A 23,472-nucleotide genomic window follows, 5' to 3' on the forward strand; every position below is an offset into this window, starting at 1 on the left:
TAGCTGACTTCTCCTTACATCGCCTTGGCCAAAATCAGATCAAGGTCCATTTCCCAAGGGGCATGGAACCGACTGGTTTGGAAGTCAGCCTCTGGGACTGAATGATCACCAGCGGGGTCTCCATCCCCAGGACCACCACAGGACTACCTTGGCTGTTGTATGCCGCAAGACTCAACATCGGCCACAGAATGAACAAGACAACGACCCCATCACTGGACCAGGGAGGGAGAGGCGCCATATTCATTGAGACTCACTTCTTTTTTAACAGCATCTGACATTTATTGAAAAGAAGGGAAAGACTTTTGTCCAGGTAGTGTAGAAGAGCTGGGCAGAGTGCGGGGGTCACGGTGTTGGACGAAAGGCACACATCGGAGAGACGGCGGCAAATTCAGAAGAGAACTGGATGCTGGGCGAAACTAACAGGTCCACGGGAGAAAGTGAGTGACACGATTTGGCTGCCGGGCACCCCCGGGACCTGGCAGCCATCTGGCTGGAGTAGAAGGTGTCTCTGGGAGTAGGGAGGAACGGGTCCCGCTGAAGGTGAGAGGCTGGCCGGCCCCTCGCGGGTGGGGGTGGTGGTGGGGGCGCGGGTGGTGGTGGTGGTGAGCTGCTGGAATCACTGTCCAGGGGCTGTGGCCTGCTCAGATACCTCCCGGGTGAGACCAGGTCGCTGGAGGCTGCAGTCTGTCGGTGGGATGCGGCGGATAGTGATGGCAACCGCAGCGCACATCGATGCGGGCCTGCCTGGTAGGATGGCGGCGGCTGGGCTGTGGGGGTCTGTCCAGAGCGTAACGGGAGCCCAGCTCGCAGCTGGAGTCCAGGACAGAGTCCAAGTGTGCACGAGAGGGGCCGCGCTGGCCGGAGACGGCGGCGGCGGCGGCGGCGGCGCGCTCCAGAGCGAGGCCCAGCGGCAACAGCGGGAACCTGGAGCGCTATTCCTGGAACAAAGGCAAGCACGCGCGGGAGGGGACAGGAGCGCGGGGGAGATCAAGGCGACTGGAACGTAAGGGAGGGGGAGGCGCGGCGCGAGGACGCCTGTGGCGATCTGGGCGGTGGCGACTGGCGCGCGAACCCTCCCCCGAGCACCCGCCCCCAGGCCCGAGGGTCTCCCGGCCTAGAAGTCCTCGTCCTCCACCCATCCAAAGACCCGCTTCATCTCGGCCAGGAAGCCCCGGTAATCATTGAGCAGGGGGCTCGCCTTCCTGATGTAGGGGATCACCCACTGCAGCGCCGGCCCCGTGAGGCGGGTGATGAGGAACGTCACCTTCAGGGCATCGCTGGAGAACAGGGTCTCGTCCACTAACATGTAGGCGCCCGTCTGCACGATGAACTCCGGGAGCCGGTCGGTATCGCCGTCAAACGTCTCGGGGAAGGGAATCGGGTTCCTCCACCGACGAGTCTGGGGCCGCAGGGGCAGGGCCAGGAGGGCCTTGATCAGCTGCACTCTGCCGTCCATCGCGCGCCGAGCTCGCGGGGCCAGGCGGGGCGGGGAGGGGCGGGGCGGGGCGGGAAGTGCGTGCGCACAGAGGCGGGCCCAGGGCCAGGGTGGGCGGGACCACGGCGCGGGACACGGCGCGTGCGCGGGCTCCGCCCACAAGGCCGGGCGTTCGCTAGTGCGCAGGCCTGGGAGGAGGGGGGTTGGGGTGGGGGCGGAGGCGTCAGAGGAAGCGGGCGGGGCTACCTACCGCTCGAGGAGGCGGGGTCAGAATGGGGGGGCGGGGCCGAGGCTTTCCGTAGGGTCCCCTTTCTGCGATTTGGGGAGAGCCAGAGGAGCGGGGCACGGAGCTAGGGCCCGAGAAGAGGGAGTGAGGGAGGCCAGGGGAAGGAGCCGGAATCCTGCCTTTCCAGCCCTCAGTCCCGCCCCTCCCCCGGCCGCAGCATACCCTTTGCTGAACTTTGGCCCTGGACGCGACTTGAGTGAGGTCCTGTGAACATTTTTCCTGCTCATGGGTGAATCTGTCAGCCAGAAAAGTATTGCACTGCTGGTTGGAGATGTCGGTAGTTGAAAAGCCTCAAATGTTATCCAGCGTAATCCAGAGCAGGGTACTGGAATAATGCACCATGACCAATGACTGTAAAGAAGGTTAAATGATAAGAATTCTCTTAATTTGCTATACTAAGAGGCCAAAAGATGGTTAACCGATCGTTGGCACCGATCCGACGCTAAGAGGAATTGCCAATTTGTTGTGCGCCGAGAAAGGGAACTGTAGCCAGTGCAAACGGTTCCACTGTGATACAGCATGGCTGTGGAACAACAGCTCGGTAGTGTTAAAGCGCGGCTGCTGGCTGCGAGGCAGGCAGCCCTGGGGCGAGGACGTTGTCTGGCTGGACATCTGGACTCCGCAAAGGTGTCTTCGGTGTTTCAGCTCCAGCTAGGGAAACGTGATTCTCGGTGTTCAAGTGAAGAAGGGAAGCACTTATTCCCTGAACCAGAGGGCAGCCGAATTATATAAATAGAAGCCTCCGCCCCTGGTCCCTGATTGGCCTGCCCTCATGCAGATGAGGGCAAGCAGTGCGAGTGATGAAAAAGCACTGCCCCGATTGGTCAGAATAGAGCCGCTCTGATTGATCGGTGAAGCTGCTGGGGGGGCGGGGATATAGCTGCCACAGCTCCCAGGGGATGGGGGAAGTCCTACTGATTGAATACAATTCAGGAACTCCTTTATAAGGGTTGGCTCAGATGGTAGGAGCACAGTGCAGGCAGGAAGGCAGGTGGTTCAGGGCAGGTGTCTCCCTGAAGCTCGGTTTTCGTGAGAGCCACCTGTGCAGAAATGGCTGCTAAGCTCTGTTTTTGTCTGTTTGATTGTTTATTTTAACTTTTTTTTTTTTAATTTGAGAGGGGTTAGCCACCAGGAGCCCATCTTAGTAGGTGTCTTCTTTTTGGGGGTCGACAGGATTATCAGTATAGAAACTGAAAGACAAAAGTACGAGTTGTCGGATGCTTTCCAACCATGACGTTATACATTTCTATATGTAAGAATAAAGGAAAGGAATGACTAAGGGATTAACCAATGGAAGGAGGGGACTCTAGCAATTACAGGTTATGTCTGAATTCGTTCGTTGGCTGACTACGAAATTAATGGAAATCCTTCACAAGCTTTTATATATGGAGAAAAGAACCAGTTAAAATATAGAAAATGGTGTTACTGACTCAATTCGGAAAAGCAATTACAAAGAAACAGTTGTGCCTAGGAATATATTTTTAAAATCGTAAAGGCCGCTTAACAAGCATTTTTAAATGCTAAAGAAGGACACAAGAGAATACTCAGGCAAACAGAAATGCGTACCCAGCTCTGAGATAGGATGGCACAACATCTTAAAGATGTTCATTTTCCCCTCGCGAGGACATGGAGGAAGTACGTGAGCTGAGGCACTGCCCCAAGAGGTGCACGTGCTGCCTCAGGAGTTGGGAAGCTGATGGAGGGGATGCAGCTGGAGTTAAATGAGCTACAGAGCCAGCTGCTGCTCCGTACCAATACGGTGACAGCATATTTGCCTCCACTTGCTTGAGCTGCAAGAGCGCCTGGTGCCCCCGTGACCTTTCAAGTGCACAACACTTCTTGTGCACCTAGCTGTCCCAGAACTATTCACGACTTCAAAAGAAACATTCAAAATACATGAAACAACAGTTTTCCGACACTGGACATCAAGCAGCCAGGGTGGTGAGTGTTCCCCCAAAATGGGAAAACCCACACATACACACGAAGCAATCCCTATGATTGCTTCAGCTTACGGTCAGGAGCAAACACCCCAACCTAAACTCCCAATCTTGTTTGTGTGCGTGTGAGTGGGTGGGTTGGTTGGTTTGAATTTGCTGATCCAAAATGGAAAGCAGATGTGAGTCCCCTGAGTCTCCCAAAGCTTTCTCCTGGTTCTTGCCCGCAGGTTCAGCCTTTCTATTGAAGGTGTTTAACACACTCCACCCACACACATACGCCCATACTGTCCCTTTTCCCAGACCCAGGCCCCTCGATCTGGGCTGGCACCTCTCATTGCCACTAAAAATCTCTAGGGAAGCTGGGGTGGCAGGGTGAACCAGCTCTAAGTACTCCCTGACTTATGGATGGTGGTGAGAGCTCAGAGAACGTCCAACGACTAAGGGAAAACACCATGCACTTGGCTGGGCGGCCAGTGGAGCCAGGCATCCAAGCCATATTGGAATCGCGACAAAGATTCATTAGTGGATTCCCATCGCAAGCTTGGGAAGGCCATCTGTTGCCACCTGTGGCTGTGCCAGTACTGAAATGGAGTCACATGTCACTGACCATCTTCCTCTTCAGTCCCTTACAAACTGCTCGGCACCCAGAACAGCATTTCTGAGACTCTCTGGAGAGAGGGCCACACACTGTGGGGACTATATATACTGGTTCGAGTGAGGGTGAGCGTAGCTGGGTGGGAGTAGCTCACAGCCTAGTGCCGGCTCATTCCTTAACACATAGAGGTAACTAATAAGGATATAAATAAAGTTTCAGCTGTCATGAGAGACTAGGCGAAGTTCTTTGAACTCTGAATACTGAGGAACCCCTCAGGCAGGACATGAGACATTGAAGCTTGGGCCCGTCCAGACTGGATGGCAAGAATAGAGTTGCCGACAGCTGCCACCCAAGATCTTTATGAAATCCCAGGGCGTGACCCGTGCCCAACCACCCGGTGTGGCACATCTTCAGGCAGGACAGTCCGTCTCAGTTCTTTCTCTCTAGCTCGTGCGGGAAGATTTTATCGACCACGATGATGAGGCAATTTGACAAATGTTTAGACCACGCTAATGTGTACAGAGGACGTACAATTTTAGTTAATGGGAAATTTTATACGACTAGTGGAAAATGTGCAGTATCCCCCGCTTTATCCACGGTTTGGCTTTCTGCCGTTTCGGTGACCTGTGGGCAACTGCGGTCCGAGAATATTAAATGGAAGATTCTAGAAATAAACAATTCATAAGGCTTAAATTATGCACCATTCCACTCCATCCCTCCCGGGATGTGAATCGGCCCTTTGTCCAGCCTATAGACATTACATATGCTACTCCTCTGCCCTCCCCCATCAGTAACTCAGTAGCCATCTCGGTTATCAGATCAACAACTGTCACGATATCACAGTGCTTGTGTCCAAGTAACCCATATTTTACTTAATAATGGCCCCAAAGTGCAAGATGCTGGCAATTCGAATATGTGAAGTCATAAACTATATGTATGTATAGGGAAAATAATTGTGTGTGAGTGTGTGTGTGTGTGTATGTGTATATATTTATATATATTTACACACATATACACACGTATATATGTGCACACACACATATATCTATATATCTATATAAATATCTATATCTATCTATCTATCTATCTATCTATCTATCTATCTATCTATCCAATCTGTATCTAGGTTTCAGGCATCCACTGGGGGTATAGGAACGTATCCCCTGTGGATAAAGTGGGAGGGCGGGGTGGGGGCTACTGTATTGATTCATTTAAGGGACAAAATGCTACAAATATTCTTTCGCTGACCTGCCTCTCTGCATTCTGCCCTTACTGAGACTTCATAAGACCAGGCAGTATGGTACAATGAGAAACACTTCAGACTAAGGGACCAAGATTCTAATGTAGGCTTGACCAGGAAATAACTGCATGCTCACTGCTTTCAGTTTTGGTCCTCGTGACTTCTGGAATGATGTTCTGCAGAACCATGCTGGTCACCCTATGTCTGCCTTACTCTAGCAGGAACAGAAGATGCTCCACCACCTCTACAATGTCCAGGTATGTATTTGTGGTCTTCCTGTAGTGGCCAAAAGGATCACTTCACGTAGGAAGGTGTTTGACTACTTCCCACCTTTCTTACCTTAACAAGGGGAGAACTTCAATCCCGGCGTGGAGACCACTCATCCTGCCACCTCCCCGCCCCCCCCGACAACAATACCCCACATCACAGAGCTCAGAGCTCCACACTGGTACACCCTTGGTAGCAGAACCATCAGCTTGCCTTGATCACACTTGTGATCACACTTGCGATACATTGCAAATAATAAAAATCTACAAGTAGGAGCTTCTCCAACAAACGAATTTCATTAGAAAAACACAAGTACTTTACAAACATCCAAGAAACCAGAGCCATAAATAAGTATCACATGAATGGGGAAAAAGGGTAGCTCAGGAGAAATCAACATGTACGTCTTCTAAGTAAAATTATCTAAAGAAATGGCTTTAGAGAGACTTAGCGGGAAATCAACCAGTCCCGGGGTCCAGTTCAAGACTCGGAAATTAATAGAACAAAGACTATGATTGGCTCAACTAGGGTGAGGCGACAGGTGTGACACAAACCAAGTATCTATGGCCAGGGGACTCAGCCACACAGCCAGGAGAAGAGTGGGTGTGCCGCGGGCACTCCTCAGAGAAAAGGTGCCCGTTGGACAGACCAATCGGCCTGTGACTCCTGCCTTCAGCCGGTAGGATACAAACACGGGACGTATCCGTTTTGACATCTTTCAGCACGTAAAATTCCAAGATCTTTTGTGTGTAAGCACGAATGCACACATGGTAAATAAGAAAAACAACGGAAGGGGAAAGACACACCCAAAGTCACAGCCCCGCCCCACCCCCACCACACACACACCAAAGGCAAATCAGGTCAGATCCACCAGGAGCCGATGTTTCAGTAGGCTTTCTTAAGCAAGCGTTTCTTTGCTTCCTGTATTCCCTTGGCATCATTGTGGAGACTTTAAATGGCTACTTTTGAAATCATTTTCATTTGCACCAGTTTCACTGTGGGGGTGGGTCCGTGGAGCTCCTCACATTGCCGTGCCGGAAGTATCCCTCTGACTTACCTATTCTGATGCTGCCTTTACAGAGATTTTACAAAACCAGGCACTGTGATGTAATGGGAAACTGAAGGGTTCAGGGACCAGGTTTCTGATATCAGCTGAAAGAGGATTTAGCTGTGTGCCCGCTGTTTCAAGTTCTGGGCCTCTGACTTCCTACGTGGTCTTCCGTAGAACCACACCAGTCACCCTACCTCTGCCTTACCCTTACGGGGTCAGGAGATTTCCCGAAACACCCCATACAACCCTCAAATATGGCTCTGTGGCCTGCACGGAGTGGCCCGAAGGGTCACTTCTCATAGGGAGCTGTTAATTTACCTGTCCCTCTCTTTCCTCAACAAAGGGTTAAGCCTCAGGAATCACCAGTTGGGGAGGGTAGCTTGGCAGACCTGGTAGTTAGTTCATGGCAGGACACCCAGTCTCCAAGCATCAGAGCCTAGTATCGATCCAAGGGAGGTAGGTAGTGAGATGGTGAAGAGAGCACGGGCTTCCTCAGGCACACTGTTTGTTATACGTCAGGGAAAAGGTCATCTCGTGGCTTGCCGTAGGCTGCATACGACGATCTGATATGCAATGCAACACCCTCACGCACGGCATCGCACTGCCTGGTGCACTTGCTTGCATAACAGCCGGAGTCACCTGCAAAGGTTTATTCTCCTGTAGGGCTGGATACCTGTCGCGTACCTAGAAACTCAAAAAGTTATCCCCGCATCAGCCACCCTAAGAGCCCAGTCCTGGCTTTGGGGATGTCTGAAGCATTTCGCAAGCCAATACATTGGACGAGTACAACAGATCCAAAAATTGTGCTCTTAGAGCTATTCACAAGGCCTTCCAGCCCTCCTTTTGAAAGCAGTTTCCTGTGCATACTCATATAGGACACACGGGCATGATTTTAAAATAATCCCATGGTAGCGGGAAAGGGGAGGGGACGGAGATCAAACCCGATTGCCTATGGGTTGATATTCAGTGTGGATAGATGATGGGACATGCAGGTTTCTCTGCATTATTTTTCAACTTCCGTGCGTTTGAACATTTCCATGACATTTGTGAACTGCAATCTGCCTCGGAGAGCTGCTGCAACTTCAGGTCCTCCTGAACATGAAGTGCTTTATTGAGCTTGTGGTTCTCCAGAGAGTGGGGAAACACAAGCCTCACAGTACGCACACTGTGCATTGGAAATTGGATTCAGAGAGAAAGGGTAAGAGGCTCTGGAGGCGGGGCCCAATCCTAAACTTTGGGATTCTTTGAAAGATGTTGGGAACGAGAGTGTCTTGGCCCTATTTGTGTTTTCCATAAATCCCATTATCCCAACGAGGAGGATGAATTTGGATTTGCTGGGGGGAGTGGGCCTGAAAACCTGGGAACAGGTAGGCAGTGACCGGAAACTGGAAGAGAGTCAAGGGGGAAATAATTGGTACTTCGACCACAGCAAGGCTGATGGGGATAGAAAGGGGAGATGGTTTCCAGAAACCACAGAGAGTGGAGTCTTACTAAGTGGCTACATGGGAGAGAAGGACACAGGTGACATCAGAGATGACTCCTGATTTCGGGGGGTGGGGGATGGTGGTGACACCACCCACGAAGAAAAGGAGGATAGTTTTAGTTTTAGAAAAGGTCTGTTCGACTTGGAACATTTCAAGTTTGAACATGTGAGAGTGCCGTAGGCAGTTAGGTCGATGATCGGGACCTGCTTGGTTACCATATCTAAGGGCTGGTCCTCGGCCTCATATACTTGTTTTTACAACAGTCAAGAATAGAGGCAAATTCACTAGAGAGTGATCTGCAAACTAGAGTGCCAATCAACTTTCATGACGGAGAACTATGGAGAGTGGTCAGGATAAGCTACCGATACGAATTAGAGAGCAGAAGGTATTCTCAGGGGAAACGGATCACAGGATAGGTGTATTTTAACTGGGCAGTGGGGACATAAAGTCCTCAGGAGCACCCGGTGAGTCACAGGAGTCTGAAGATACATGAGTTTCAGGGATTGGCAGGGTGGGAGGGGGGAGGCAATGTGGCTGACTTTGCGGTTTTAAGCCCTCTTGGACCATAGAGGCGGGGCAAATCCATATGCTCCTTGGAAGACACAGGTGATAGAAAAGTACAGAGATGGATGGGTGGAGCCAGAGGAAAGAATAGTGTGGGGTCAGCAATGTGGCCGGGCTCTTGGCCCCCTTCAGTTGTCCTCCCAGAGGCACTCTCCAGGAGAGTCAGCGCCAAGAGGCTTGCTCTGTGGCTGCAGGAGGCCTAAGGTTCGGGCATACAAGGATCGGCGATGATCCCCGCAAAGCTGGGTGCCGGCAGGGGAAGGCTGTGAGCTCCAGGGAGGCTTGGTGCGGATCTAAGTTGTAGGACAACCACCCAAGTCATAGAGTGGCTGTCTATTCCAAAGCCAGGACATTTTTGATGAAAAGAATTGCCTCCGTTTCGTGTTTCCTTTTTTTTTTTTTTTCTTTTTCCCCCCTTTCTCCCTCTGGATGTCTGCTGCCTGTTCTGTGCGACGGAATGCGAGCAGATGCAAAAGAGGCGAACAAGGGTCAGACAAGGCGCAAGGAATGAACCGTTTCCGTGGTGGGCGATGCTCGATGCTCGGTGCCGGTGCTCCTGCTGTGCGGGTTGCCACAGCAGCTGCCCCCTACGGAGCCCTTCCTGCACACCAGGCACGTCCACATGCACACCGCACACCGCGGTGGTGTTTGATCCCCGGGACAGCCTAGGAGGTGGGTGTCGCACATGCTGATTTCACCAGTCACGGAGCTGGGGCTCAGAGAGGCCGAGCCGAACCGTGTTCCCACAGCCCTTATTAAGTGGTAGAGCTGCTGTATCTGACGACAAAGCTCGTGCCCTTGACACTGATGCAGCGTTGCCTTTGGATGTTCCTGAGACTGAACAGCTCCTGTGATGAATAAAGCTAACAGCTAATAAAGACTAGTCCTCCTTTACTGACCGACGCTCCCAGGCGTCAGGCATTGTGCTCAGTGCTTACTGAGCGGTGTGCATTGTTTCACCGATTCCTCACACAACCTCTGAATTGCTAATCGCTTTGCAGGTGAAGAAAATGAAGCTCAGAGAGTGTGAGGGACCTGGCCAAAGTCCCTCTGCTCATCACCTGAAGAGCCAGGGTTCAACTGCGGCTGGCTGCCCCTTCCAAGCCCGCTCCGACAGCACCGAGCCCATTTTAAAGATGGGGCTGACTGACCATCTCCCAGTATTGCTAGTGTGCTGAAAAGCCCCTGGTGACTGACTTACAAGGGGAGGAGGGGGCTGCTCCCCGGCCATATCTGTGAATCTCTGTTGTAGCGTGCATAGAGATCAGAAGCACGTGATCATTTCAGAGGTTTTGATTCGTTCAAGGTCTTGCAGCCCGTAGAACTTTTGAAGGCCTATGTATCTCACCCTCGTGGTTCCTCGATGTGCAGAAAGCTGACTTTGCCAAAGCAGGGTGAGATGCTCCGTGCTCCCGCCCGAGTCTGGCCTGCGCTGATGGAGCAGCGCCATCGACTGGCTGCTCCCTCGAACTACAGCAGAAAGCGCTGGCGGGGTGTTGCTAAGGCTACGGTGAGAGGGACAGTCGCAGGTGCACAGCAGGCTTTGATGAGGCGAGAAAAGAGAAGGAAGGTCTTGGGGCACCGGAAGGGAGTGGGGGAAATGGAGTCAGTGTGAGGCTGTGGAGTCTCTGCTTTAGCAATTTCGCTGTGATTCCAAGCGTGATGTGGTCTGACTTTTTTAATGAAATTTGACGTCGGGGAGAAGCTCGCCCAGCAGCGCATCCTCGGACTGCAGCAACTCGCAGGTGGCATATCTGTGGAGACTGCTGCCACTGCAAGGTCATGGAGAATGAGAAACTAGAAACAGAAAAGAAATGAGTTTGCTGGTCTCAAAACACTGACATGAATGGTGACGCCGCCCTCCCCTCCGCACCCACTGCTCCGGCCCTGCATTACTGTTCCGGTGGAGCAGACAGCGAAACAGGTGCAGAGGGTCGTGGCGACACGCCCAGGTCCCCCATAGCTGGTGAGCGGAGGATGGGAAACACTCATGCAATCCTCAAAACGGCTCTGCGCTCGCATGTTCTCTGTCGCATCCTCCAACTGCTCCGCTGGATTCTGTGCCCAGAGTCCACGACGGGTCGGGCATAGAGAGGGGCCCAGGAAATATGCATTACTGAGTGAACAGGCAAGGGTCTTTGCGTCCACCCTCCCCCCCGCCCCGCCCCGAGGCACAGTGGGCGTGGCGGTGAGCCCACTGTCGGGGTGTCCTGAAGGCCTTTCCTGGGGGCATGGAGCCCATCTCTACTTCAATGCGCCGCCGGAGGGCTTGTGGCACGAATTGGTATGTGGGGGAGCAGGGAGAAGTCGGGGGTCCTGGGGGAGACCCCTGATTTCTGTGGAAGTGGGTGTTGTGGGTGGAAAAGCCAAAGCGGTTGTTGCAGATGGGCTCTGTGGAGGCCAGAGAGAGGGAAGGTGGTCATGGCAGCCACAGAGGGAGGCTTCTGAGAAAGGGTTGGTGGCAGGCCAAGAGGAAAGCTGGACTGGGGTCGCCTCGGGGACTGCTCTGCGGAAGCGAAGGAGAGCTCCAGGTCCAGCATTGTTCCAGGTGGCTGAAGTGGAGCACATCCTGGAGATGGCCACAATGACTGGCGTGTGGTCGGGGGCATCTGCCCCTGTCAGCAGCGTAGTAGGGAGGACGGCCAATCTGGTGCAGTGTGCTGGTGCGGGGTGGGGGCGAGCGAACCCTGGGAAGTTCTGGCTGGCTGTGCCACTGCCTTGGCCTGCTGTTTGTGGAGATCGGGCAGCTCAGTCATGGGCCCGGGGAGGAGGGGCTCTCTGACCAGAGATGGAGGGCCTTGTAGTGCTGGCCTCTGCGGGCAGGTGCTGTCACAGCATTCTGCTCCTGCCTGGGTGGGTGGGAAGGGCAGTGCGGGGGCCAGAATGGGCCTGGCTGGAGGGGCTACAGGAGCAAATCCGGGAAACAGGGAGCTGGGTGGGGTGCAGTATGCAGACTCAGAGGCAGCCGCAGACCCAGGACAGACATGGGTGCCAACAAGGGGGCCTAGGAGCACTGGGAACACTAGACCGGAAGACACAGACTGTGTCTCGGCCCAGATACCGGGTGAGCCCTGAGCTCAGGGTTGTGGAAATGTGGGAGCAGAGCAGGAGGCAGTGGGAGGGGCCTGGTTGAGACCAGAGGCTGAGGCTGAGGGAGGGAGAGGGACGGCAGATGGCGGCCTGCTCTTAGCGGGCTGGGGGTGCTCATACAAGGGTGGAGAGATGTAGATGCTGGGTGAGGTCCGAGGAGGTGGGCCTTGATCCTGCTTCAAGGGTAGGCAGAGTCAGGAGACAGCCAGGGAGAGCTGCACCTGGGCATCATTTAGCAGTGTAGGATGCCAGGGCTGGGGTTCTGAGGCTGCGCCATACACCCAGATGCCAGGAAAAGCCTGATGCAACTTGGCCAACCCAAAATAAGGGCCTCCTCATGGGTTCGAGCCTGTGGCCACAGGGCTAGAACAGTAGCTACCTCTTCTACTCACAGAAACGTCAGCCTGTGGGTTGGCGCAACCTGCGCTTAAGCAGAGTCCCGTGGCCTTCCCGGACTCTGGGCTGTAGGGGCCTGGCCCCGACATTCCCTGAGGCTCTGCTCACCGTGCAGGAGGGACTCTGTCTCTGCTCTCCACCTGGGTGATAGCTGGAACGTCCCGGTGTGCGACCGTGCTCCCCTCGGGGCTCTCTCTCCACTGCCTTGGTCCTGCTTGCCCGTTCTGATTCTCTTCCTGGGAGGAGCTGGAACAGCCTGCTGGGAGTGCTGAGAATGTGGGACGGTATCGGGTTAGGTCAAGAGGGGGCAGCCATTTATGTGGGGGCAGCATCCATGTGCCCAGAAGCCCAGAACAACTCATGTGCAAGGAGAAGGCTCCAGGGCCAGAGCCAAGAGCCAGGCCCAAGGGCAGCGTGGACAAGCCTGCTGGGGGTGGGTGAGGGCGGTACGGAAGCACTCCCGCTCTTTTTTTAAAGAGCAATGTCCCATCTGTTTCCCAGTAGGCAGGCACTGGGGAAGTGGCAGACCAGTCCTAGATGGCCCGATCATTCACTAGAACATCCCAGCTCTCTGTCCGGCCCAGCCTAGTGGGGAAAGCACTGAGGCCTGCGACTGCTCAGGAACTGACGGGGTGGTGGTGACTACCTGTGTGAGCTTCTAATATCACAGGGATGGGGCACGGGTTGCAAGGCCAGGAGAGGCGTTCATCTGTGGAAGCGGCCCACTGGTGCAATGAAAATACACAACAGGAAATACTGTTAAAGCAAAAAGTCCTGACTGAAAGCCAAAAGTCACCATCGGGGCAGATTCAGGAGAGTTTTGTGTCTATTTGAACTGGTCGGATAAAAGGTGTGTGTCTGGCAGTGGTGCTGAGAAAAATCCAGAGGCAGAGATGAACACCTGGCCCTGGTCTCCAACTTAATATTGGATCAAAGATGAGTAACGATTCTCTGCCTTCTACACTTCCGATTAATCCCTGTTACGGCAGTACCTTCAAAGGATAGAAACACGGCTGGAACCTTCTACTTCGCGTCGCTGTTCTTATCTCTGAGCTGCAGAGGAGTGCTGCCAACTCTGCTCTTGGCTCGGCAGTGTGAAGTACTGCCTTGTACGCTTCTCTAGAGCCCATGTTAGAAACCTGCCCCCTACTCTGTTCTTGAATATTCACTTGGCTGTCCCGCTGCCATCACGGTTTTGGGGTCACGTGTTATGTGATGGATGTTCCTCTCCCCCCTTTTGCTTTCAGGCACTCTGGTGTCCAGGGGGCCTCCTGATCTCTGCTCTTACAGGAGCTGTGTGGGTCCTCCTGCCCGGGCCTCTGAAGGACTCATCTCACCAGAGTGAGAAAATCTACTCTCCTCCTCCCCCCGCAGTGGGTAAGATGTTGCGGTGGGATGGGGAACCTGGGGAGTCATCCTGCCTCCCTACATCAGTTACCCTTCCCCCTGCGCACTGAGGAGAGAGGCCCACTCGCTCCACCGTCACGGCGTCACAGTGTCAGCTCATGTGGCTCCGGGAGACATCCCTCTGCCCCCTGAGCTTATTTATGTGCCTCTAAAAGGCTGGCCCCAGCTCTCCCAGTTTATGATTTGTCTGCTCTCCTGGGCTCCCCAAAGGGGTTAAGATAGAAACTATTTTCTGCTCTTCCATCCTCTGGTTGCTGGGATGGCCTCACCCTTCCATGTGCTAATGCCTAATTCGCTACACTAAATAGATGGGTCAATTACTAAAGAACTGCTGTGGGTGCAGTGCTTTTCTTCCCATCCCCCGCCTACTCTTTGGAGAGGGGCGTTGCTCCTCAGCCCAGGACGTTTGGCTCTCCACACAGACACAAGGTATTTACGCTGCTGAGACTGTTTAAGTACCACGCCAGATATAGGAGGCCTCCAGTTTCGTTTCATTTTATTGAACTCAAGGACTTTTTTTTTTCAACTCAGAGAGTCTCTTAGGTTTGACAATAGCAGAAACGAGAACATTTCTCTGACCATATTGTGCTGACCAGTGTAGAGTTCACACACACAAAAAAGTGAAAGTCACCTTATATGGGTTGGTGTCTTTGATTTTGTACAAGTTCCGTTGCTTTGAAAAGAGACTGCAAATAAATAAAGTGCATTGAGAACCCATCAAGCAGCTAGGGTCCAGTGGGGTGTGATGGGAGTTCGAAAAGAAAAGCAGCTCACTACTCAAAGGCCAAAATGATGAGAAAAGCAGTGGCAGGAACACTGTCTAAGGCCCATTCCCTTTGAGCAGAGACAGCCTCAGCAGTTCCACCCAGAGCCACTTCCTGTGCCCCTCAGCACTGGGTGGAGCTTCTCTATCCGTGAGGCCAGAGAATCCTGGGGCTCCTGTGTACATTTCTCCCTGAGGGACAGGGCACAGAATCCATGAGGAGCCTTCCTCATGCCATTCTCAGGTCTTCCTCCTCCCTGCCTGACCCAGGAAGAGGCTGGAGCTGGGTTTCAGTTGCCCAGACGGTGAGACCTCGGCTCAAAAGTGGTACATCAGTGTATCAGCCCCAAAAAGGGTCCTCATCCTCCTCCCCACTCATGAAGCCCATGTCGCTCTCCTTTCTCTGAGGCTGTCTCCAGAGAAATATGGATGGAGTCAGCAGGCTGGCAGACTCCCAGTAGTAGTCCTGGATAGATAGGGTTGGAGTGGAGGAGTTGCCACCAGGACTGTGGGCTCCCGGGAGACTTGGCACAAGGAAGGAAGCCATCTAGTTCTGTCTCTGGGAGACTGCAGGGGGCACATGGTGGCTTTTGTCCAGTCTCAGTTCCCTGGGTGAGGCAGGTGATCTTCACCCAAGACCCGAGTTCCAGCTGGGCAGCTGAGGAGGGCAGATAGTGTGAGACTGGGCCACTCTGTTGCTGGGGCCAACCAGACTGCTGCGGTTTTCAGCCCCGGGAATTCTGAGTGCCTGGGCTGAGAGTAACCAGTGTCAGAGCTGATGGGACCAGGGGCGGGTGGTGAGGGCCATGGTCTCTCTTGACTCCCCTTCTGAACTGCTCCTGGCCATCCTGGTATGCCAGCCGTCAGCAGCACAAGCCAGTCCTCCAGGACCAATCCAAGCTCATCCTAGAGGAGTGTCTCCCATGTGATTCTGGGAGTGCGGTCGGGCCCGGAGACAGAGGTCATGCATGGTTCCCAGCCCCATCCTACCCCAGGTTTATCCCTTCACCCTCATGGTTACATCATGTCCCCAGGAGGCCCTCACCCCCACCCAAACTGAGAAGCTTGTGTCTAATTGCTGAGGAGCCCTTGGTCAAGCTTGGGGTGGGCGTGGGTAGACCCAGATCTGTGGGTGTAGACATTAGTTCCCCAGGGGCTTCTGGGACACATCTCAGTTCAGACTGTCCTCCTGGTCTTCCCTTTGACCTCTCCTACCATTCCAAGGAAAGCTAGTTCCCCACATTCCCTACCCAGGACCTCTCTCTCCCTAGGTCCCCTGGGAGCCTTGTTCTCCCCTCTCCCATCCTACTGTGCCAGGTGTCTAGGAGCAGACTGGGGGTGGGATGGGGGACTGCAGGCCTAGGGGCAGATTTAGCTCCACCACTCTTTATCTGTATGACTAGGGCAAATGCACCCCCTGCCCAATAGCCAGTTTCCCGAGTCAGTAGGTAAAGAGAATAAAAGTCCCTCATGGTATTGCTAGGAGATCTCAGTGCCCAGGTAACATGGTCCCCATCTTTCCACATGCTAGCACTGGATCACTAGGTTATCCCAGCCCTTGGGGTGGCTGCCTGGAAGACCACTCATTTCCTCCTTGGTCAGGCCCATCACTCAGCTGCTCCCGGGAAGCTCTTGGGCCAGGGGTGCCTGTGGGCACAAATCTGACTCTTGAGGCCATTGGAGAGAGTCCCCATGTACAAACACCAGTCCCTGGAAGAAAAAAAAAATGGAGACTTGAGAGTTGCCTCCCCACCCAAAGAGTTTCCAGTTCCCCAAGTATCGCCTCCTCTACAAGCCCCTACTGCATCTGCTCTCTCCACCCGAGCCCAAGAGTTGCCCTCTGCTCAAGGAAATCGCCATTTTCCAGATTCTTTTTGTCCACAGGGGGCTGCTGGAGGCCGTCAGTGCTGGAGGATGGCATTCCGTGGCATCTGGGAGGGCAGGAGGGAGCATGGCGGAGAAGGAGTAAGAGCAAGACTGCGGGGGTGGGCATAGGGACGAAGGTGTCTTTCCTCCTCTCCCCTGCCTCCCATGCAGAGCTTGGGAGGATGCCCTCAGAGAGGAGAGAGAGCAAAAGGGGCAGCAGGGGCAGGCAGACAGCAGTCTACCCCTCCGCTGTGCCCCCCACCCCCCGCCCCTGGCCGGGAAGATGGGGTGCAGGGAGCTGCAGAGGGCCCAGGGGCCTGAGAGCTGAGGAGACAAACCTGCGGTTTGGTCAAGAACACAACCATCCTTTCTGGCTTCCAACCCAAGGGGTGGAGAAGGCTGGCAGCATCTTTTCTCTTCTAGGGCCTCTCTGGGGGCCACCCCACCCCTCCCCCCCATTTCTTCTGGTTCAGGTGACTCCTTCGAGGCCTCTGGGGAAAAAGAGGCGGGGACTGGGTCGTGAGCAGGCGGGACGCCTGGGTCTCCATTGGTGATGGGCTGAACCTCTGATATGGACGATGCACAAGCCACCGCTGCCCCTCATCCCCATCTTGGAGTCGTGACAAGGGACTCAGAGAGACTGCGGAGGCTGTGCCTGCCTCTGCTCAGCTCTGCAGCTCACCAGACTGGCTTCTTCGGGTTCGTTCCATATTTCCCCTGAACCCCCAAGGGGTCTGGACGTCTAGATGTCACGGCAACCGCCCCCCTCCAGCCCACAGGTCCAACCTTTGGCCGCCTACCTTTTCGGTCAGGCCCAGTCAGAGCAAGTCCTTGCAGCACAATTTCTTCTTTCTGGTTTCCCCCTTCCGCCAAGGTGAGGCAACAGGTCGGCCACACTCAGATAATTTCCTCGAGCCCGAGGGAAAGGGCCCGTTTTGTGAGTTCGTGTGCAATCCGCGCGTGTGGGCGGGTCACGGCTGGGTCCGGGGATCGGTGGCCGGCGTCCTCCCGCGGAGGTCTAGGGTGCAGGGGCCCAGGGCGCCCCGCCTCCTCCCCCCTGCAGCGTCCCGGCGACCCCGCCGTCCTCCATACCCGCGCCCCTACTCGCGCAGGCGTGCGGGCGCGGGACCCTCCGGACTCGCCGCTGTGGCCACAGGCGCTCACTCGATCCGCACCTGCAGGCGGACGTTGAGCATCACCGAGGCCACGACGTAGAAGTAGGGGAAATTCATGCGCAGCCGCCAGGCCAGGTCGAAGAAGGTGAGCAGTGTGCGCGTGAGCCCCTTGCAGAAGGCGTGGTAGGAGCCGCGGGTCGCAGCCGAGCGCGACAGCCGCACCGCCAGGCCAGACAGGGCCGCCGCCGCCGCCGCTGCCGACACAGCCGCCGACGCAGCCATGGGCCCAGCAGGCGCAGGCCCCGCCGACCCGCAGGAGCGCAAGCGGGCTGGCAGGTGGACGCGAGGCCTGGAGTGACCCGCGTCCTGGGATGTCCCTTGCTCTGCCCCGCCCTAGGACTCGGTCTCCTCCCTGGCTGAGCTCAGGTCACCGCCGCGGCAGCCACTGCCCCTTCTTCGCAGCCCACGAACAGCCCCGCCCCCTCGGCGGTTCCCTGAGCAGAGGCCGCCAGTGTAGCTCCGCCCCTGCTGTAACCTGAGCCCTTAGCGGGAGCCACTGAGCTACCGCCACAGGCATAGCCCTGCTCACGACATTGCCCAGTTGGTAAGCCAATGCTCCTCGGAGCAGAGCGGGAAGTCTGAGCCTATTTAAATTAGTGCACCCCAGGGATTGTTTTTGTGGAATGCCCTAGAGGGGCGTGCAGAGCAGAAAGTTTGGACCAGTATGCTAATTCTGTACAGAAGGCCCACTTGGAATTCTCTGCCAGTTCACACCATATCCCACTGCCTCCTCAGAAAATTCTGCCAGCCAACCCATTGTACCTTTCTTTAATTCACATTTCTCTGGTGCCAATGCACTACGGAATTCCACCAGACCCACACACACTTTTTTGTTTTCCTTTCTGGTATATTTGCTTGTCATGTGTCTTTATTCGTGAATTGCCCATTTCCCTTACCTTTTAACCCATAGTGATTTCTAAGCCCTTCTCTTAGTCTGTCTTTGCCCTGGACACTGCAGAAAGTTTTTTCAGGATTTCATTTGTCCTCGTTCATGGCCTTTTTCTTGCTGGTGGGATTAAAAGCCCTATCATGCTTTCATCAAATCTTTATTCTAAATCAAATCCAACCCAAACTCTATCATGTTTTCAAGACTATGGAAATGTTCACGCTTCATTAGAGTCATGACTCTTAAAAATCTGTTTGCAAGAAGTAGATTCATGACTCCCCATTTTCATGAGACCTAGCTTGAGTGTTAAGGCCCTCTTGAAATGCATGTTCACCGTCACACGTAAACATCCTTATGGCATCGTTTAACTGTTTAAGGGACCCATCTGACTCGTATTCACTAACTGAGCAATTCTAATACCTTCATGGTCAAGGAAAAAAAGCGAGTTTATTGTGTGGCATCATGATTTTATTGAGAGCATAACCATGCATGTGTATGAATGCATAAAAAATACCAGGGCAGATATGTCAAACTACTCAGCATTGTTTTTACTTCTTGCTAAGGCAGTAGGAAGGACAACTTAACACTTTTTACTCATTCTTATTTTTTTATTTTTTTATTTTTTAGGCGAGACAACCCTTGGTCGACCTCACAGATTGCAAAGACCTTGTCAGCTTACAATCCCTTATTTTTTATTTGTTTGTGCCTACTGCACCTTGTCTTCCTAGGTGGTCTCCCATCCAAGTACTAACCAGGCCCCACCCTGCTTAGCTTCTGAGATCAGATGGGATTGGGCTTGTTCAGGGTGGCATAGCCATGGACCTTACTCATTATTTTTATGTATGCGTGTCCTTATGTGTGTGTGTGTGTGTGTGTGTGTATATATATATATATATATATATATATATATATATATAATATGTGTGATACAATGAAAAAGTGGCCACAGAAATATAGACATAAGCTACATCGAAACCCTTTATTCCAAACTGGATCTAGCCTCATTCATTTGCAGAGCCTATTTCCTCCAATCATTTCCGAAACCTCTCCTGGCCTCATCTCATTTATTTTTAACATTTTATTTTGAAATAATTATAGACTCTCAGGAAGTTACAAAAATAGTACAAAAAAGACCTTGTGCCTTTCACCCAGCTTCCCCAATGGTGATATTTTCTGTGGATGCAGTATAATACAAGAACCAGGAAACTGACATTGATACATTGCTGTTAACTAGACTACAGGCCTAATTCAGCATTTGCCATTTTTCTAACCTGCATTGATTTGTGTGTGCACATGTATGGCTCTAGTAATTTTTCCCCATGTCAGGATTCATGAAACAATCAATATAATCATGACACAAAAATAGTCCATCACTACAAAATAACTCTTTTGGGCTACCTCTTTGTTCTCACTCAGCTACCCTATGCATATTTTGTTAGAGTTGTATCTATTTCATTTTCTTTGGAGTGGCTATACATGATACTGTGTGTTTAATTTTGATTTTCACATGTTCATTGTTAGTATATAGAACTGCAATTAATTTTTAATTAAATTTTTTATTTTGCAATAATTATAGATTTATATATGGTTGTAAGAAAAAAAATACAGAGTGATCCAATGTATTTTTTACCCAGTTTCCCACAGTGGTGGCCTCTTTCAAAACTATGGTATAATATCAAAATCAGGATATTGACATAATCTACCTAGTTTGTTCAGATTTCCCCAATTTACTTATTCTTGTGTGTGTGTCCGTGTTTAGTTATATGTGATTTTTATCACATGGGTAGGTTTATGCATCCACCACCACAGTGAAAATACAGAAGAGTTCCATCACTATAAGGATCCCTCTTGTTGCCTTTTTATGACCACCTATTTCCATCCTGTTCTCCTTCCTTAATGCCTGGCAACCACTGATCTTCTATTTCTCTAATTTTGTCTTTTCAAGAATGTTATAGAAATGGAATCATTCAGTCTGTATCCTGTTTGCATTGGCTTTTTTTCACTCAGAATTATTCTCTGGAGAGTCATCCAAGTTGTTGGAAATGTCAAGTATTAATAGTTCATTTCTTTTCACTGCGGAGTAGTACTCCTTAATATGGTTGTACCATAGTATGTGTACCATTCACCCATGAAGGACATCAGGGTTGTTTTTACTTTTTGGCTGTTGGGGATTAAGCTGATGTGAAATATTGGTTTATAGGTTATTACATGAACAAAAAAAATCCATTTATCTGGGATAAATGCCTAAGAGTACTATTGCTGGGTAGTATGGTAATTGCATGTTTTGTTTTTTTAAGACTCTGACAAACTATTTTCCAGAGTAGCTGTAACATTTTCCATTCCCATCAGCAATTTATGAATATATCTAGTTTCTCTGCATCCTCATCATCATTTGGTGTTATCACTATTTTTTTTAATTTTTATTTTAGCCATTACGACGGGTATCTATTGATATCTCATTGTGGTTTTAATTTGTATTTCCCTAATGGTAATGGTGGGGAAAATCTTTTTTATGTGCTTATTTTCTATATGTATATCCTCTTCAGTGAAATGCCTTTTGTCATTTTCTAATTGAACTGTTTTGTATTATTAAGTTTTGTGAGTCTTTATATATTCCAGATATGAACCTTTTGTCAGATATGTGATTTGCAAATATTTTACTCCCAGTCTTTTCATTCGGTTAACAAGGGCTTTCTCAGAGCAAAAGTTTTTAACTTTGATGAAGCCTAATTTATGGATCATGGTTTTGGTATTATACATATGATCTTTTTACCAAGCCTTAGATTTTTTTCCCTATGTTTTCTTTTAAAAATTTTAAATGTTAATTTCACATTTAAGTATGTGGTCCATTTTGAGTTGATTTTTCTGTAAGGTTGGAGGTTTAAGTCCAGGTTCAATTTTTGACTACGAATGTCCAATTGCTAAAGCACAATTTGTTAAAAAGGCTATCCTTCCTCCATTGAATTTATTGTTTCATCTTTGTCATACTTGAACATATTTCCGTGAGTCTATTTTGGTGTCCTCTATTATGTTGCATTGACCTATAATACCACACTCTAATGATTACTGTAGCTATGTAGTATGTTTTCATATTGGGTGGAGTGATTCCTCCCACTTTTTTAACATTTTTTTTTAGCTATTTCAGAATAGGTTTGTCTATGGGTACAAAATCCTTGCTACAAATAGTGGAAACTTACAGACCACTTTGGGGCATCATTTCTATGTTTAGTTTTCTAATCTATTAAGATAGTATATCTCTTTATTTATATATTTATATCATTGATTTCTTTCATCAAAATTTGTATAATTTTTTTTCATTCAAACCCTGTACATGTTTACTAAATATATTCCTAAGTGTTCATTTTTTTTAATTAATTTATTTTTATGGTGACATTGGTTAACAAAATCCAATAAGTTTAAGCTGTTCACTTAAACAGTAAGGCATATATATATTTACACTGTGTGTTTACCTACCATAGTTAGATTTCTTTCTGTCACCACATATTTGACCCCCTTTACCCTATCTACCTCATTTTCTTTAAAGCAATTATAAGTCATACTGTATTTTTAATTTGAGTTTCTGTGTGCTTGTTACTATGTAGAAGTTATATAAATTAATTAGAAGTGTGTTATTTTCCACACATTTGGAGATTTTCTTGTTATCTTTATATTATTATTAATTTCTAGTTTGATCCCATTGTGGTCAGAAATCAAACCGTGTATGCTTTTAATTCTTTTATATATTTTTAGATTTGTTTTATGACTTCAAGAAGAGCATTCCTCTGGAGTGATTCCAGAGGAAGGTGGTGTGGGTGATGAAAGAACTGAATCCATACCTTGTGATAAATGATTGAAATGTTTGTAGTTTAAAAAACAAATACTTACAAAAGAGATACAAAATCTCCTTCAAATACTTGAAGATCTGCTGTGCTTGAGAGGGATTAAACTACTACAGTGTAATTCCATGTTTTAGAATTAGGCCAGTTAGCTGAAACTGTCCTTGGCCAACATAAGGGATGGGTAACCTTGAGAAGCAATGAGGCTCCTGTCATTTCAAATGTCCTAGCACCATTTGGAAATTAATTATTGGTTGGTGATATTGTTAAATGAGGTTTTCCACGATGGGGCCATTTGACTAGATGGCCTGAAAGAGCCTTTACAATTCCAAACTCCTTTGCTTCCAAGTTCTCTAATATTTATGTTCATTATAAAATTAAGTAATTTTATTTTGTAATTTATTTGGAAAACATGTTTTTGTATAAAAGCTATTATTATACAAAACATAAAACTATGCTTTAAAATGAATAAATCTTTAAAATCACAGAAAAATTTGAAGTGAGGTTCTTTTAGATAATATAGAGATGGATGATGTTTTGTAAAAATCTACTCTGCCAATTTTTGTCTTCTAATTGTTATTTGTAAATCAGCCATTTTATTGTGTCTTTTTTGTTCATTTTATTTCTCATTACTGTTTTCCTTTTCTTGCATTCCAATAGGATACTTGAACAGTTTTTAGAAATTCTATTTTTACTTATTTATAATGTTTTAGAATATAGCTCTTTGTATAGCTTTTTATCATTTTATTTCATTCTATAGTTTTATTATTTATTTTCTAGTTTTTAAAATGCAATATACATGTGTACATATCATAGTGTATTGGTGTCAGCACTTAAACCACTTTGAATGAAATAGAGAAACTTTACTTCCCTTTGTCCTCCTCCCTTTTAAATATAGTTTAAGTATTTCCTCTATGTACACTGAACCCACATTAGATGATGTTATACTTTTTGCTTTAACCATAGAACATGATCTCAAAAACTCATGAGGAGATGATTATCCTATTATACTTACCCCGATTTTACTCACTCCATTGATCTGTCTTCCTTCCTAAAGTCCCATCCTTCTTGTGTTATAATTTCCTTTCTGGTTAGAGAATTTCCTTTAGCCATTCTTTAAGGGTAGGTCTGCTGGCTACCAATTCTCTTAGATTGCCTTCATCTGAGAATGCCTTTGTTTAAATTCCTCGTTAATGA

At 49.9% G+C, this 23,472-nt stretch overlaps 2 protein-coding genes and 1 pseudogene across 3 annotated transcripts; all 3 read right to left on the reverse strand.

Moving 5' to 3' along the window:
- Positions 1 to 257: 257 nt before the first annotated feature.
- On the reverse strand, positions 258 to 1,502 carry LOC107499438 (retrotransposon Gag-like protein 8). The gene has a single exon (XM_016123590.2). It carries the CDS (start codon positions 1,454 to 1,456, stop codon positions 1,115 to 1,117), a length of 342 nt encoding a protein of 113 aa, XP_015979076.1. The 5' UTR covers positions 1,457 to 1,502; the 3' UTR covers positions 258 to 1,114.
- Positions 1,503 to 14,219: 12,717 nt separating this feature from the next.
- Positions 14,220 to 17,936, reverse strand: LOC107499420 (small integral membrane protein 10-like protein 2A). 2 transcript variants are annotated; one of them, XM_016123553.2, is made up of 2 exons: positions 17,179 to 17,936; positions 14,220 to 16,222 (listed from the first exon to the last, which is right to left on the reverse strand). In XM_016123553.2, exon 1 carries the CDS (start codon positions 17,773 to 17,775, stop codon positions 17,539 to 17,541), a length of 237 nt encoding a protein of 78 aa, XP_015979039.1. In that variant the 5' UTR covers positions 17,776 to 17,936; the 3' UTR covers positions 14,220 to 16,222; positions 17,179 to 17,538. The 2 variants fall into 2 exon arrangements, with proteins under 2 accessions (XP_015979039.1, XP_036082784.1); XM_036226891.1 differs by lacking the exon at positions 14,220 to 16,222 and adding an exon at positions 16,660 to 16,869.
- A 1,206-nt stretch (positions 17,937 to 19,142) lies between these two features.
- LOC118608525 lies at positions 19,143 to 19,261 on the reverse strand (annotated as a pseudogene).
- Between the last annotated feature and the right edge of the window lie 4,211 nt (positions 19,262 to 23,472).

The sequence above is a fragment of the Rousettus aegyptiacus genome, unplaced genomic scaffold (assembly GCF_014176215.1).
Source record: "Rousettus aegyptiacus isolate mRouAeg1 unplaced genomic scaffold, mRouAeg1.p scaffold_m13_p_9, whole genome shotgun sequence".
Taxonomy (NCBI): Eukaryota; Metazoa; Chordata; class Mammalia; order Chiroptera; family Pteropodidae; genus Rousettus; species Rousettus aegyptiacus.

Bases quoted from the DNA above. Each gene is read 5' to 3' on its own strand.
- LOC107499438 (XM_016123590.2), bottom strand. From the start codon at position 1,456: ATGGACGGCAGAGTGCAGCTGATCAAGGCCCTCCTGGCCCTGCCCCTG.
- LOC107499420 (XM_016123553.2), bottom strand. From the start codon at position 17,775: ATGGCTGCGTCGGCGGCTGTGTCGGCAGCGGCGGCGGCGGCGGCCCTG.